General features: G+C 48.7%; 4 protein-coding genes across 4 annotated transcripts; all 4 read left to right on the forward strand.

Annotated features, from left to right (window-relative positions):
• Window positions 1-182: 182 nt before the first annotated feature.
• On the forward strand, window positions 183-1,946 carry N7487_000779 (WD40 repeat domain-containing protein; the record flags this gene model as incomplete). Its single annotated transcript, XM_056868527.1, has 1 exon — window positions 183-1,946. The coding sequence occupies one exon, from the start codon at window positions 183-185 to the stop codon at window positions 1,944-1,946; it is 1,764 nt and encodes a 587-aa protein (XP_056733311.1).
• A 730-nt stretch (window positions 1,947-2,676) lies between these two features.
• On the forward strand, window positions 2,677-5,129 carry N7487_000780 (DUF803 domain membrane protein; the record flags this gene model as incomplete). The annotated part of the gene is made up of 2 exons (XM_056868528.1): window positions 2,677-3,589; window positions 3,664-5,129. 2 exons carry the CDS (start codon window positions 2,677-2,679, stop codon window positions 5,127-5,129), a joined length of 2,379 nt encoding a protein of 792 aa, XP_056733312.1.
• Window positions 5,130-7,710: 2,581 nt separating this feature from the next.
• On the forward strand, window positions 7,711-10,126 carry N7487_000781 (uncharacterized protein; the record flags this gene model as incomplete). Its single annotated transcript, XM_056868529.1, has 2 exons — window positions 7,711-9,400; window positions 9,477-10,126. 2 exons carry the CDS (start codon window positions 7,711-7,713, stop codon window positions 10,124-10,126), a joined length of 2,340 nt encoding a protein of 779 aa, XP_056733313.1.
• A 1,529-nt stretch (window positions 10,127-11,655) lies between these two features.
• Window positions 11,656-14,612, forward strand: N7487_000782 (uncharacterized protein; the record flags this gene model as incomplete). Its single annotated transcript, XM_056868530.1, has 11 exons — window positions 11,656-11,833; window positions 11,895-11,987; window positions 12,063-12,170; window positions 12,239-12,315; window positions 12,382-12,489; window positions 12,549-12,727; window positions 12,779-12,847; window positions 12,904-13,119; window positions 13,174-13,471; window positions 13,530-13,768; window positions 13,832-14,612. 11 exons carry the CDS (start codon window positions 11,656-11,658, stop codon window positions 14,610-14,612), a joined length of 2,346 nt encoding a protein of 781 aa, XP_056733314.1.
• Window positions 14,613-14,852: the final 240 nt, after the last annotated feature.

Genomic DNA, 14,852 nt, shown 5'->3' on the forward strand with positions numbered 1-14,852 from the left:
AATTTACCCGTAAACATACATTAAAGAACATACATCGTCTCTTGTACAGAGGCACTACGCGAGCATTGCGCGCGCCAAGCACTTCGGCTTATCGTTCAAAGATTGCAAACAGTGCAAACAAGCTCACTATCAGGTCGAAGCCTCTCCCTCCATCTGTCGCAAAGTTTCGCACACACTCAATCATGGATGAATTCGACGAGGAGGCATTCAACAAGTTCTTTCCCTCTAGCTTTGGGAAGCAGGCCAAATCGGTTGATGTTGAATCCCAGATCGACCGATCGAAGCGTGCCAATGTTTCGGCTCCGAAACCCGAGGGCAATGAACTAAGCACTGGCATAACAGCCCCTAGCGCACAAGCAAGAGGGAGCGACGATGAGCAAAAAGACAGTGATGATAATAGCGATGAAGACTCTGACGATTCAGATGATGATGAGGATGAATTTCCCGTATCGCATGAGCTCGTTCTCAAGGCTCATGAGCGTGCCGTGACCACCATGACCGTGGACCCCTCCGGGGCGCGACTAATCACAGGTTCTACCGACTGCACACTCAAACTATATGACTTTGCGTCGATGACTCCATCCACACTCCGCGCTTTCAAGTCCGTCGATCCTTCAGCCAAGAAAGCGACGGCAGCCCAAGACACCCACGCCGTGCACTACGCCGCATTCAATCCGCTCTCCCCAAGTTATTTTCTGGCTGTGACTGCCACTCCGCAGCCACGGATTCTCAGCCGGGATGGTGAGATACTCACAGAATTCGCGAAGGGAGATATGTATCTACGAGATTTGCACCATACCAAAGGACATGTGTCTGAGGTTACTTGCGGTGCATGGAGCCCGTCTGATCCTAACCTATGCGCCACTGCTGGAACCGACAGCACAATTCGCATCTGGGATGCCAGTGTCGGCCGCTCGCAGAGGGAGGTGATCGTGCACAAGTCACGGGCGGCTGGCTCCGCTGGTCGGACCAAAATGACTGCCATCGCATGGGGCTCCCCGAAGCAAGGAGGCGCCGATGTTTTGGTAGGTGCGGCTCTTGATGGGAGCCTGGTTATGTGGAGTGGAAACGGTCCATACACAAGACCCAGCGCAGAAATCCGAGATGCTCATGTCAAAGATACGTGGACAAGCGGTCTTGATATCAGTTCCGACGGAAGGCTTGTTATCACCAGAGGTGGTGATGATACGATCAAGCTTTGGGATACCAGAAAGTTCAAGACTCCAGTCACAACTGTCACACATACCTCGACATCTTCCCGCTACCCGACATCAAACATTCAGTTCTCTCCTTCATCTGCCAATATTATCACAGGCTCACAAACCGGCCATCTGCATATCCTCAACCCCGCCACTCTCAAGCCAGAGCTCGTCACTCCTGTGACGCCGGGGTCGCCCTTGATTACTGTTCTATGGCACGAAAAGCTCAACCAGATTATGACGGGCTCCGCCAATGCCGAAACCCACGTCCTCTACAACCCGACCATGTCCACCAAGGGCGCAGCGACGGTCATGTCCAAGGCACCAAAACTCCGCCATGTCGATGAAATTTCCGTAACCACAGACTTGAATCAGGTATTGGCAGGTGATTCGGTCGTCGTCGGTTCCAACGGAGTTCCGCATTACAGCTCGGCGACCAGGTCTGCTCGTCATCCTACAGTTGGCTTTACAGCGTCTGGTCGCTCCCGCGACCCTCGTCGACCGCATTTGCCAGTCACGACGCCGTTCGCCAAAAATACCCCAGATGAGAAACATATTCTCGAGCATATTCCACTCAGTTCCATGCGAGATGAGGATCCGCGTGAAGCACTTTTGAAATATGCCGATCGGGCGGAGAAGGAGCCTATATTCACCAAGGCATACAAGGAAACACAACCAAAGGCTATCTACGCGGAACTGAGTGATGGTGAAGAACAAGGACCGGAAAAGAAGAAAGCAAAGCGATGATCCACTTAACGATGTACACTATTCAAAATGTTTTTCTTTTTTTTTTTTTTTTTTTTTTTGGCCACGTTGAGTTACAATGACTCAAATCTAGCTGCTTGTGAAATATGCAATATGTAGTATATCTTGTAGTTTCATAGGGAAACAAGTCCAACCAGACGCAGCTCCTTACATTTGCTCTGTGTTGTCCCCTCTTTTGCTGCTCCATGACGTCCCCCAAGAGCCCGACGATCTCAAACTACCCGCCCGAACTGCCAATGATAGCTATGCTAAGAACCTCACGAGCTTTGACCTTGTGCAAGCGTCGTCTTTGGCGTTGTTTCCATTCGTGTCTGTGTTGAGTCACATTAAATTACCGCATAGGCTCCAAGGCACTTTGAAAGCTTTGGAATCGGCTCCCCCGGGAGTTTGTTTGGTGCTGACATATCACTTCTCTCCGCGGCCCCCGAGGCGCGCCTCCGCTCTGTAAGCTCGCCGCCTAACCCTCTTCATATTCAATACCTTTATCCGTGATAATCCTCGAGAAATTCGGATTACCCGGAACAGAATGCGGTCTTTTGCAACTTGAGATCAAATGTTCACCGTGGAATCTGGGGGCTCATTCTGATCGGCCGTACCCGCCGAAGAGCTGGGGTGTGTAAAGGGGTGTTTGACAATCAAAAAACAGCTTCCCCGCCAAAGCGCACGATAAACAGTACCTGATTAATAGGATCGCACCATTTTAGACGAACGGATGGCATCCTTCCAGTCGTCGCTGGTAGCAAGCCTGCTGCCTGGTCTTATTTCTTCGGCCGTCTCCCCGTCAAGATCATCCACATTCGCGGCATCTTCTATCAACCAACTTTTTATCGCACCACCAAACTCCACCTCAGGAAACCCCGATAACCATGATGGGAATAATGGGGGAAGCATGCATGAATGGTCATCGCTGATTGGAATTATCACGGCTTTATGCGGCAATGTTTTGATCTCATTAGCTCTCAATATCCAACGCTACGCGCATATTCGGATCGCAAGGGAATGGGAACAGGACAAGAATCGCAGCGGGGAATATGGAAATAATGGAACCCGCGTCGGGTCGAGGAGAAGATCCCCGGCCCAATATCGAGACTCGGACCAGAATGATTTCCAACCTTATCGCGATGAAGATGGCCTCCACACCGAGGGGAGGAACACTAGTTCGAGCTCGCGGGCTACTAGCACCGGAAGCAAAGATGGCGCAGACGGTAACCGCAAATCCTACCTTAAGTCTCCCTACTGGTGGGCTGGAATCGTGCTCATGGTTGTGGGGGAATTGGGCAATTTCATGGCCTACGGTTTTGCACCGGCGTCGATCGTCTCGCCGTTGGGAGTTGTAGCTTTGATATCGAATTGTATCATTGCGCCGTGTTTGCTCAAGGAGCAATTCCGCAAGCGAGATCTCTGGGGCGTGCTCGTTTCTATTGCCGGTGCTGTCGTTGTCGTTCTCAGTGCTAAATCGTCCGAGGAACAAATTGGACCTGAAGAGATTTGGGCAAATATCACGCGATGGGAATTCGAGCTCTATCTCGGATTGACCACATTGTTGATTATAGGTCTCATGTGGGCAAGCCACAAGTATGGCTCGCGATCGATCCTTATCGATGTTGGGCTCGTTGCACTATTTGGTAAGTTTATATCTAGTAATTCTAGTTCTGGGGCTTGTTTCCTTTTGATCTTGGTGCTGACTCGTATAAAATAGGTGGATACACAGCTCTTTCTACGAAAGGTGTCTCTTCGCTTCTGTCTGGCACCTTGTGGCATGTTATTACATTCCCTATCACCTATCTGCTTGTCTTCGTCCTTGTCTCTAGTGCATTGATGCAAATCCGTTATATCAATCGTGCTCTGCAACGCTTCGATTCCACCCAGGTGATCCCGACGCAGTTTGTTCTCTTCACTCTCGCTGTTATCATCGGAAGTGGAGTCCTTTACCGCGACTTTGAATCCATAACGGCTGAGCGCGCGACAAAATTTGTTGGCGGATGTCTGTTGACTTTCCTCGGAGTTTCCTTCATCACGAGCGGCAGAGTCCGTGCCGACGACGAGTCGTCATTCTCATCTGAAGATGAGGAGGGGTCCATTGGTTTACTCAATGGTGAAAGGTATCGTGACAGCATTGATTTATCCCCGTCTGGCCGTCAATTACCGAAGAGATCAGGCGTCTCCAGAGCACCGCAATATGACGTTCCACGGTCTCCCAGGGGCTCCATATTGAGCCAAGGCACTGATGGAGTTGATGATGATCAGTCTACTCCTAGAGGCATTCTTTCCGCTGTGCCCTCTTCGCCTCGTGGGTCCTTGATCGATGCATCACCTCTGTCTGCTCCATCGTTTGACTTCACTTCACCATTGCGACCCCCATCTCGCATGTCCAACCCATGGGCAGACATTCAGGATCATGCTGGCGTAAATCCACAGTCTGATATCCGCCCCGTTACACCTCCCAACCAGGAAGACGAGACACCACAAGCCTCAACTGTCCTCCTGCGGTTCCCTCCTGCACCAGGTCTTGAAGAAGCAACGGGAGCTAATGGAAACGCCGGTACGGTCCGACGTGCTTCAACCCCCACGCTTTTAGATCAAGCCAACCACCCTATTCGCGACGAGACTCCACTTGAAACACCATCGCGGCGCGCTCTGCGCAACTCCATCTCTCACCGTTTCTCCCCTGGGCCTCTTCTTCCCACACTTTCCGGTGGCTTCACTGCCGTGGTCGCCGATTCTATTCGACGTGGCGATGGTAGCCCGCTCAAGGATCGGACAAGGCGGAGATTGGGACGTCGGCGCCAGCTCGATGGCGCTTTTGTAGATCCATCTCTGGAGGGAAATGGTGATGCGGCGGTTTCACTTGCAACTGCTCGACTCCAGTCCGCCACCAACCTTGCCGACAGACCCGCGGAGGTTGGCCGTTCAACGTCAGCTATCCCAACAGAAGTAAACACCATACCGACACATCACACCAACGAAGATGTGACCCGTCTCCGCAGCCTAAGTGACTCGTGGAGTGGTGGGCTTGCATGGCTGGGTGGTGCTCTCCGCAAACCCCAGAACACTAAACCCGCTGACAGTGCTGCTGCAACGGGGACGCCAACACCAGAGAATGAGACGCAGCATGAGCCAAGCCACAACACCGGCGATTCTAACACCGAAACGGAAGCTCGGTGATAATCAACTCGAGACTTCCTAACTCCGATGCACATACACCTCCCCTCTTCCTCGATTCCCCCCGCGCTTTTTTCTGGTAGATCTTCATCATTATCTTCTTGTAATTTGGCAATGCATTCTGCTGGTATATGTTTAAGAATTTATCAATGTACCATTTCTTTATTTTCACGCCGTGTACTTCAACCACAAAGTTCTCGGCGTTATTAGCCACCAATCTCACCTTTAGCCTCTTCTACGTTCAATTTATCCATAGTGGACATTTCCACGTATCATTCTTCACCCCCGGTTTCCGGGAGGATCTCACCCCCTGGATAAAAATGGCAGCTCCCATAGGTAGAAAAGACGAGCACGCACCACCGCCCCCAGGGGGCGCAGCCAGCTACCCCAGGATGTTTAAGTTATAGGTTCATCCTCCACTTTTGAAGTCAATTTAACCGATGTTTTCCATAAGGAGCTCTTGGTAGTATTATTACTACGGGGCACAGTAGCCTAAGCCAAATAAGGGTAGTACCTCGTGGCACTCCATTTTCAATACAAGTGTCATTTATTATGGTAATCACCACAGTAATAAACACAGCTTTCGAACCACCTCAGCCACATAGTACATGTACTTCCATGATCCATGATCCATGATCTGCTCTATGATCGGGCCCACCCAGCGATCTCAACCAGCCTGCTCTCTCTTTCTCTTCCCCGCTATGTCCTTTCCACCTTCCTCGCCTGCATGGTCTTCGCAATGGCATTGGAAATTCACGCATGAATCCACCCTGAAATCTGTCCAAAAAAAAAAAAAAAAAAAAAGAAAAAGAAAAAGATTAGTGATGGAAACAAGCCCGAGCTTCCAGACTCCATAAAGTCCTAGTGCACATATGAAATCGCCGACTTCAATGACGACTTCGATGAGTATATCAAGCCTAATATGTCGAATGATCGCACACAGAACACCATGCGACAGGTCCGAGCATGCGACCGCTATCACTACAAGATGGAATCCATTACTCCGTCGAGGAAACAGACACAAGGACAGGGTTCGAAATAGCATGCGACGTTGTTTATAATAGCCTCTATTTTCAAAACTCTATTATACCATGCCATGCAGTGGCATGCACCAACCCACCTGATGTACGGAGTACCTACCTTTCCCCGTATTATAATGCTAATTATTATGTTAATTATGAATGCATACTCGAGTCTCACGTTGCCTGACCTCGGCTCTACCTCGGCTCTAATGTACGGAGTATATGAGTGTATACTCCGTGTAGTACCTATTTTCATATGGCTACCTATCTTTTGTTTCAGTGTTCGACCAATCACATCAAGACTGAATTTAATTATCAAACTGGTTTCGTACAACGATGTAGTTTCCAAGGTTCCAGAGTGGCAAGAGAGATAACGGAAAGCGTCGCATGTTTCGAATTTGGCTACATATACGAACTTGAAAGGTTCACCCATCCCTCCTATCAGACTATCATGATGGGGACTAGGTTCTCCAGCTGATGCTAATTCCCCTAAAACGCCACTGCGTTGCAGTGAAGGGCGCAAAACCTATGGGGCCTTGGCGGGGCTCGGATGCCGGGAAACGAGGTTGGGCAAAGTGATAGGGCGATTTGAAGCGAAAGAGTCAAGCCACCTGGAAAGTAGTTGCCTGATTGGGATTAGTGAGTTATAGTTTCCCCGATAAAATGCCATGTGACCGGGACATTCCCAACCTTGGACGGAAAGTCTTGGCAACTTTAAAGAACAAAAGCTTGGTGATTCTTGGTCCTTTCTTGGTTGTGTCTTGGTTGTGTCTTGGTGTTTCTTGGTGTTTCTTGTCTATATCACTTTCTCTTGGATATTTGAACTTCATATTTTTTTTATATGACTCTAAGGAGTAATTTCAAGGATAAATTTCAAGGGTATCCAAGTTCAAATATGAAAGGTGGTAATTCCAAGACATGAAACCGGGATTCTGCTGGAAGACCGGGGTTCTAACTCGATTAGTTGGTTATATTGTTGTCTCCGAGGTGGAGACCAACACTAACCACAAGGCAAGCTTGGACATCGGGGAAAGCTACCACACACGATAAGATTATGTGAATCCATTGGAGAAATAAAGGTCTGTGAATAAGGCCTTCCAAATATCAGACAAACATCGTTCCTCAACGGTAGTTAATGATTCCTTTTGACATCGGCATATAGTTCGTCTAAAATGCCATCGCATAATGAAGATTGAAAATGAAAATGAATTAACTACGGAGTAGTAATAAGGTCTCTTTCGAAATGTTCCAACGTTATTACAACATACCTACTCCGTATGTGGTACAACAGGTGTGTTATCTCCTCCGCTCACTTCCTCTGGGGGAGGGGGGCGACGTCGGCCCATGATACGTGGATGCCCCATGTAGCTAGTCGTAGCGGCGGCTGTAGGTGGAATCCGTGCTTTCACCGTCGGACTTCCAAACGGAGCTCCGGTTGTGGCTAACATGAAATCTAATTCGGCCTGATAAGGCTATGCATACCTCAGTAGTCATTCAGTTATTATATCTATCAGTGGCGCGCGTCTTCGTAGCTACGAAATTTCATGCACTGATTTTCAACCATGTCGGGCAAGTCTACCGGTATATCGGTGGCAGAGATGCCCCCTGCCACCATCGATGATCTGCAGGACCTCAAAGAGGCACATGAATTTGATCCCAACCTTCCTAGCGAGATTGAGAAAGAGTTGGATGATGCCCTCACATCGGGAGATTCCGAACTCAAGGCCCACGCTGTTGAGGACCTGATCGAGGACTCTCCTTACCCCGAAGTTCGTGCTGCAGTCCTGAACTACGATGAAGGAGGCACTGGAAACACCGTCCGTGCCTGGACCTTGGGTCTCCTGTTTGCTACTCTCGGATCTGGTCTCAACGCTCTATTCTCGCTGCACAGCCCTACCATCTCTATTACCTCTTACATCGCCGAAGTCGTCGCATTTCCTTTCGGTTTGGCCTGGGCTCGTGCTCTCCCCAACGTTACCTTCACCTTTTTCGGCAGAAAGTGCGAGCTCAACCCAGGGCCTTTCACCAAGAAAGAACATGCCCTCATCACTATTATGGCCAACGCAACCTTTGCGGGTGGGTTTGCGTATACCCTAGATATTATTACAGCGCAGCGAGGCTTCTATGGACAACGCTACGGATGGCCCTTTGAGGTCTTCGTCACCATCTCCACCCAGACACTCGGATTCGGCTTGGGTGGAGTATTGCATCGCTTCCTGGTGGAGCCTGCTGCTATGATCTGGCCCGCCAACCTGGTCAACACAACTCTATTCACAGCCATGCACGATCGTGGTCTCAGCAAGCCAGACCCCGCTAGGACAGCCGGCTGGACCATCAACCGGTACCGCTTGTTCATTTATGTCATGACCGGTGCCTTCTGCTGGTATTGGTTCCCGGGTCTGATCGCTCCCTTCCTGAGTGTGTTTGCATTTGTCACCTGGATCAAGCCCAACCACGTCGTTATCAACCAACTGTTCGGCGGTTCTACTGGTATCTCGCTGATCCCTATCTCTTTCGATTGGTCTATTATCTCCGGTTATGTGACCAGTCCTATGATGTCCCCCTGGTTTGCCATTGCCAACACCCTTATTGGCTTGGTCGCCTGGTTCTGGATCATTACCCCGGCACTGCACTTTTCCAACATCTTCTACGGAAAATACCTGCCTATCTCGGACTCCAGCAGCTACGACAACACTGGCGGAGTTTACAATGTCACTCGTATTCTGACCTCCGAGTACACCTTCGATTTGGCGAAGTATAACAACTACTCCCCTCTTTTCCTCTCTACTACATTCGCCCTATGCTACGGTCTGTCCTTTGCTGGTCTGGCCGCTGTTATTGTCCACGTTGCCTTGTTCCACGGGAAGGAGATCTATCGCCGCATGCGCGAGGTCAACGTCAAGCACGAGGATATTCACTCTCGCCTCATGGCCAAGTATGAGACCGTGCCTGTCTGGTGGTATGTTATCGTTCTTGTGATCATGACAGTCATTGGATTGGCAGTCGTGCTTTCCTATCCCACCCATCTCTCCTGGTGGGCGTTCTTCGTCTCTCTCCTCATTGCCGTGCTCTGGACCCTACCCATTGGCATGATCCAGGCTACCACGAATATTCAGCTTGGTCTTAACGTCATTACTGAATTCATCGTCGGTTACATTCAGCCTGGTAAGCCCATGGCCATGATGCTGTTCAAGACATACGGTTATATTTCGATGTCTCAGGCATTGTACTTCTGTCAAGATATGAAGCTTGGTAAGACCCCTTCGCATTCCACGACCTCCACCTTATGTTTTACAACCCTAACATGATTACAGGTCACTATATGAAGATCCCCCTCGTGTCACCTTCTGGGCACAGATGGTTGCCTGCATCTGGTCTTCAGTGGTGCAGGTCGCAGTGCTGAACTGGGCGTTCGGTAGCATTAGCAATATTTGCGACCCCCACCAAGCAAACAACTACACCTGCCCTAACGGCCGCGTCTTCTTCAACGCCTCCATCATTTGGGGTGTTATCGGCCCCAAGCGCATGTTCTCCATTGGCCAGATGTACGCCAGCCTCCAGTGGTTCTGGCTCGCCGGTTTCGCCCTGCCTGCCATTATCTGGGCTGTTGCTCGCAAATGGCCCAAGAGCGGTGCCAAGTTCCTGAACGCTCCTCTGATTTTCAGTGGTACCGGCATGATTCCCCCCGCTACTCCCCTCACATATCTTATGTGGGGTAGTATTGGATTCCTGTTCAACAAGTTCATTCGCAACCGCTGGCGTGGTTGGTGGATGGAGTACAACTATGTTATCTCAGCCGGCCTGGATGTCGGTACTGCGTTGTGTCTGATCGTGATGCTCTTCGCTATCAGTCTGAGCAATTCGAGTTTCCCCAGCTGGTGGGGTAACACCAAGGCTCTCGCCACCATGGATTATGAAGGTAGTGCTGTTCAGGTCATCTTGCCTGAGGGTCAGACCTTCGGACCGACCAAGTGGTAATGGGAATGAGACATCCACTCGTCAAACTCCGCTCATGTTTACATCATTGATGTCCTATAATTAACGTGATAATTATTTCCGCGTCTGATATATACGAAGATAGTTATGAAGTTGTAATTGAAAGTCATTGTCTATTCCTTAGACAATAAAACTTCGTTTCTAACCTGAGAATTCGAGTAGTACTTGGTAAAATGAAATAGCTAACTATCTAAAAATAAATAAAAATGAAGATGCGCAGTTCGGCCTTCCAAAGTATGTTTCCCAGAAAACGTCAGATGAAACTTCGACCATGCCGACAGAAGACAACTGTGTGCCATTTTATTCCCCACTAAGCCATCTCCAATGCTTTCATAGGTGCCTGTTAAACACCGTAATGCATGGTTTTATGGTCTTAAAAAGCTTTCCTGTTATTTGCTTTGGTTTGTGCCAGAAAGCGCAGTGAGCTCAGATTATGCGCACACAGAAGCTACGCACTGAAGAAGACATGAAAAAAAAACATACGTAAAAAGAACATTCCTAAAGCACGTATATATCACACACTAGTCAACCTATGTTTGATGCTGTGGCCTCACCATGGCAATATGCAGTGAGACTAGTAGTTGACATGCTTTGTGTCCCATCCCGTAGCCCTTGCGATGTTTAAATTATATAGCATGGGTGCTCTCTAATTTTTCTTTTTATAATAGGCTCACATAAAAATTTCAGAATTTTAGTGGTGTACACACTATATATATATCCCTAAATCTAAGCCGACGACAATATTTTTATACACTGTGAATAGGTAGACCCCGGCGTCAGGCGGTCTACAATAAAAACCATAGAGATATATCAAGGCGTTTTCGTATTTAATCTTGATCTTTTTTGTTTAAGGTGATCCGCTAGATAGGGATAAGTACGGGGTAATAGAGGTATCATTATTCGGTACAGGGAATTAATATGGGGCTGAGCATAGAACAGATCATAGAAGTACTACTAGTATGTGGCTGGGGTGGATTTACTATGGTGATACCATAATAAAAAATAGCCCTTGTATTGAAAATAGAGTGCCAAGGGGTATTATCCCCAAGAGGGTTTAGATATGTGTGCAAGTAGGGATTTTGTTGTGGCAGTAGGGTTGGGGCACAACTCTTACACCACTTTAGCCTATACTTCAGACCGATATTTATCCGGCTATTTGATATACCCCAGAAAACGCCATGCCAATGTGGAGACGGGGGATTGCTCCGTCTCTTGATAGTGCTAGCTCAGTTCTAACGATGCCAAGCAGAGCACTACTGCAGCCGTTGAGGCCAATTCGATCCTATTTGGAGCTTTCGGCTTCATTTCCGACGCGAAATGGTACGCCAAGTGGTATGACCTCGTGCCTTCCTCACATGCAATGATGCGACTTGTCTGCACCCTGAGTCGCTTGTCTCCACAGTGCAAGGGATTCAATTGCCGGTCGGCATGACTTTATATGAAGAGCTTCCCCAGGAATTTCTTTTTCTTCATTCCAACCCCTGTGGAAAAGAAGCTGTTGTCTTCTCGAAATGGTGGCCAAGCTGCTTTCCAATGGGCTGCTGCTCGTGCAGCTCTTTGCTGCCCTAGCTTTGGGAAAACCGACCTCCACCCCTCTCTACAAGGATCCCCATGCTCCAGTGGAAAAGCGAGTGAAAGACTTATTGAGCCGGATGACTATTGAGGATAAGAGGTCTCAGTTGACTCAGGGTATGATTTTATCTCAATCCCCACCATGGGGAGTTCTAATTGCTGAATGATGCTTGTGTAGGTGATATGGGAAAATGGATGAATGAAACCACAGGAGCGTTCAACTATACCGGGCTGGTAGACCAAATGGCCGAGAGGTCAGGCATGTTCTATGGTATGGGAGTCCTCTATTTCGCTGTTGGGTCCTTTCCCACTAGTCCGCAGAAACACAAATACTAATGACTTGCAGTCGGATACCCTGTTCCTTGGGATTGGATCTCAGAGAACGTCAAGAGAGCCCAGGACTACCTCCTCCACAACACCACTCTGGGAATTCCCGCGCTTGTTCAGTCTGAGGGTATGTACACAAAAGCATAAAGTCTCCAGTTATATTGGAACCCAAACTCATGATATTTCTTGCACCAGGTATCCACGGATTCTTGATTGGCAATGCCACTATCTTCAACTCACCCATTGCCTATGGATCCTCATGGAACACAGATGTAAGTAACGATTACAAATGTACTGTTATACATACTGCTGTTGAGTTCTAACACGATATTGTGCAGCTTGTCGAAAAAATGGCGGAAATCACCGCACAAGAAGCCTTAGCACTGGGTGTTAATCAGCTCTTCGCTCCTGTTGTTGATCTCGCTCGTGAGCCTCGATTTGGTCGGGTAATTTTCATCTCTATGTCAACACATTCAGCGCAACGAAGCTAACGACAAGACAAAAGGTCGAAGAAACCTTCTCCGAGGACGCTTTCCTTGCCGGCGAAATCGGCTATAGCTACGTCAAGGGTGTACAGGGCAAGAATGTATCCGCTATGGTCAAGCACTTTGCGGGCTTCAGCGCCCCCGAGCAGGGTCTAAATACTGGCCCAGTTCACGGTGGTGAAAGAGAGTTGCGCACAACGTATGTCAGCCCCAAGTTTGGAGACTAAACAGTTGACTGATCATTACATAGATGGCTACCTCCTTTCAAGCGAGCTATCATTGATGCCGGTGCTTGGTCTATCATGGCTGCGTACCACTCGTAAGTCTAGCCTGGTCCCTTTTGTCTGATATTGCCATTTTAACATTCATTTCTAGATATGACGGAATTCCTGCAGTCTCTGACTACCACACTCTCACCGAGATCTTGAGAGAGGAATGGGGATATGAGTACTTCGTCATGACTGACGCCGGTGGAAGTGACAGAGTGTGCTCCTACTTCCACCTTTGCGAGAGCGATCCCATCGACATGGAAGCGGTTACCACGCAGCTGCTGAATGCTGGAACCGATGTTGAGATGGGAGGTGGTTCATTGTAAGCTCCATTGAAATCCGCACAATACAGATACAGTTGCTGACTACCGAATAGCAACTTCCAGAAGATCCCCGAGCTTGTCAAGTCCGGCAAACTCGATATTAAGGTTGTGGACACTGCTGTCTCCAGGTTGCTTCGGGCCAAGTTCGAAATGGGTCTCTTTGAGAACCCGTACCCTGCTGCGCCTCAGAACGAATGGCATAAGCTCATCAACGGCCCCGAGGCTGTGAAGATTGCAAGAGACTTGGATAAGGAGTCTATCATTCTGCTTGAGAACCACGATGACATTTTGCCTCTGAAGAAGTCGAGTAACATTGCCGTCATCGGACCCATGGCTCATGGCTACATGAACGTAAGTTCAATATTCTTATTTACTTGTCAGCTGGGATATATACTAACGACGCTTATAGTACGGTGACTACGTCGTCTACAAGAGTCAGTACCGGGGTGTGACTCCCCTCGATGGTATCAAGGCTGCAGTTGGCGACAATGCCCAAGTCAACTACGCCCAAGGATGCGAGCGCTGGAGCAATGACCAGTCAGGCTTCGATGAGGCAGTCGAAGCCGCAAAGAAGTCCGACGTGGCTGTCGTCGTTGTCGGAACCTGGTCTCGCGATCAAAGGGAAATCTGGTCCGGAGTGAACGCAACGTAAGTAAACCAAACTTATTTCAAGATATATCGAGCAAGTTTCAGTTACTGACAAGCAAAAAGAACTGGCGAACACATCGATACAGACGACCTATCCCTCGTCGGCGCCCAAGGACCTCTTATCAAAGCCATTGCCGACACCGGCGTGCCAACAATCGTCGTTCTATCAAGCGGCAAGCCGATTACAGACACCTGGATCGCAAACTCAACCGCTGCCCTCGTTCAGCAGTTCTACCCATCCGAACAGGGCGGCAACGCCCTCGCCGACGTCCTTTTCGGCGACTACAACCCCTCCGGTAAGTTATCCGTCAGTTTCCCCCGTTACGTGGGCGATCTCCCAATTTTCTACGACTACCTCAACTCCGGACGCCTCATGGGAAACCCAGGCCACAAGTATGAGAATGGAACCCTCGTCTTCGGCCAGTCGTACGTTCTCGGTGATGCCTCGCCGTGGTACCCCTTCGGCTATGGAAAGAGTTATTCCAGCTTCAAGTATGGAACTGTTAAGCTCGACAAGAGCAAGATCTCTGCTTCTGAGAAGACTGTCACTGTCAGTGTTGATGTGACTAATACTCATGCTACTCGTGAGGGTACGGAGGTTGTGCAGGTTTATATCAAGGATGATATTGCCTCTGTTGTTGTTCCTAATCGCCAGCTTAAGGGATTCAAGAAGGTGGTTATTCCTGCTGGAAAGACTACGACTGTTAAGATTCCTATTAAGGTTGAGGATATTGGTCTTTGGAATACCCGGATGAAGTATGTTGTTGAGCCTGGTCGGTTCACCGTCCTTGTTGGTAGCAGCTCTGAGGATATTCGTGGCAACGCTACGTTTATTGTTCAGTGATTGCTGAGAGGTTTATGTTGGAGGGAAATTGGTTATTAGTACATAGTCTGTTGTGTGTATTGTATATATTTAACACTGGACAATTTTCAGATATCCAGTCAAATTCTTCTATATCCTCTCCTTCCCTTAATCGTATTCTTAAATAGCTTTGGGGACATGCATGTTATATTTAATCATCTCTTCATCTATCCATGTCACCTCATATATTCCTTCGGACACTTCCATTTGGCTAGGATTAGA

Source organism: Penicillium crustosum, assembly GCF_028827405.1.
Source record: "Penicillium crustosum strain IBT 35664 chromosome Unknown utg000001l_segment0_segment0, whole genome shotgun sequence".
In the NCBI taxonomy this organism is placed as follows: domain Eukaryota; kingdom Fungi; phylum Ascomycota; class Eurotiomycetes; order Eurotiales; family Aspergillaceae; genus Penicillium; species Penicillium crustosum.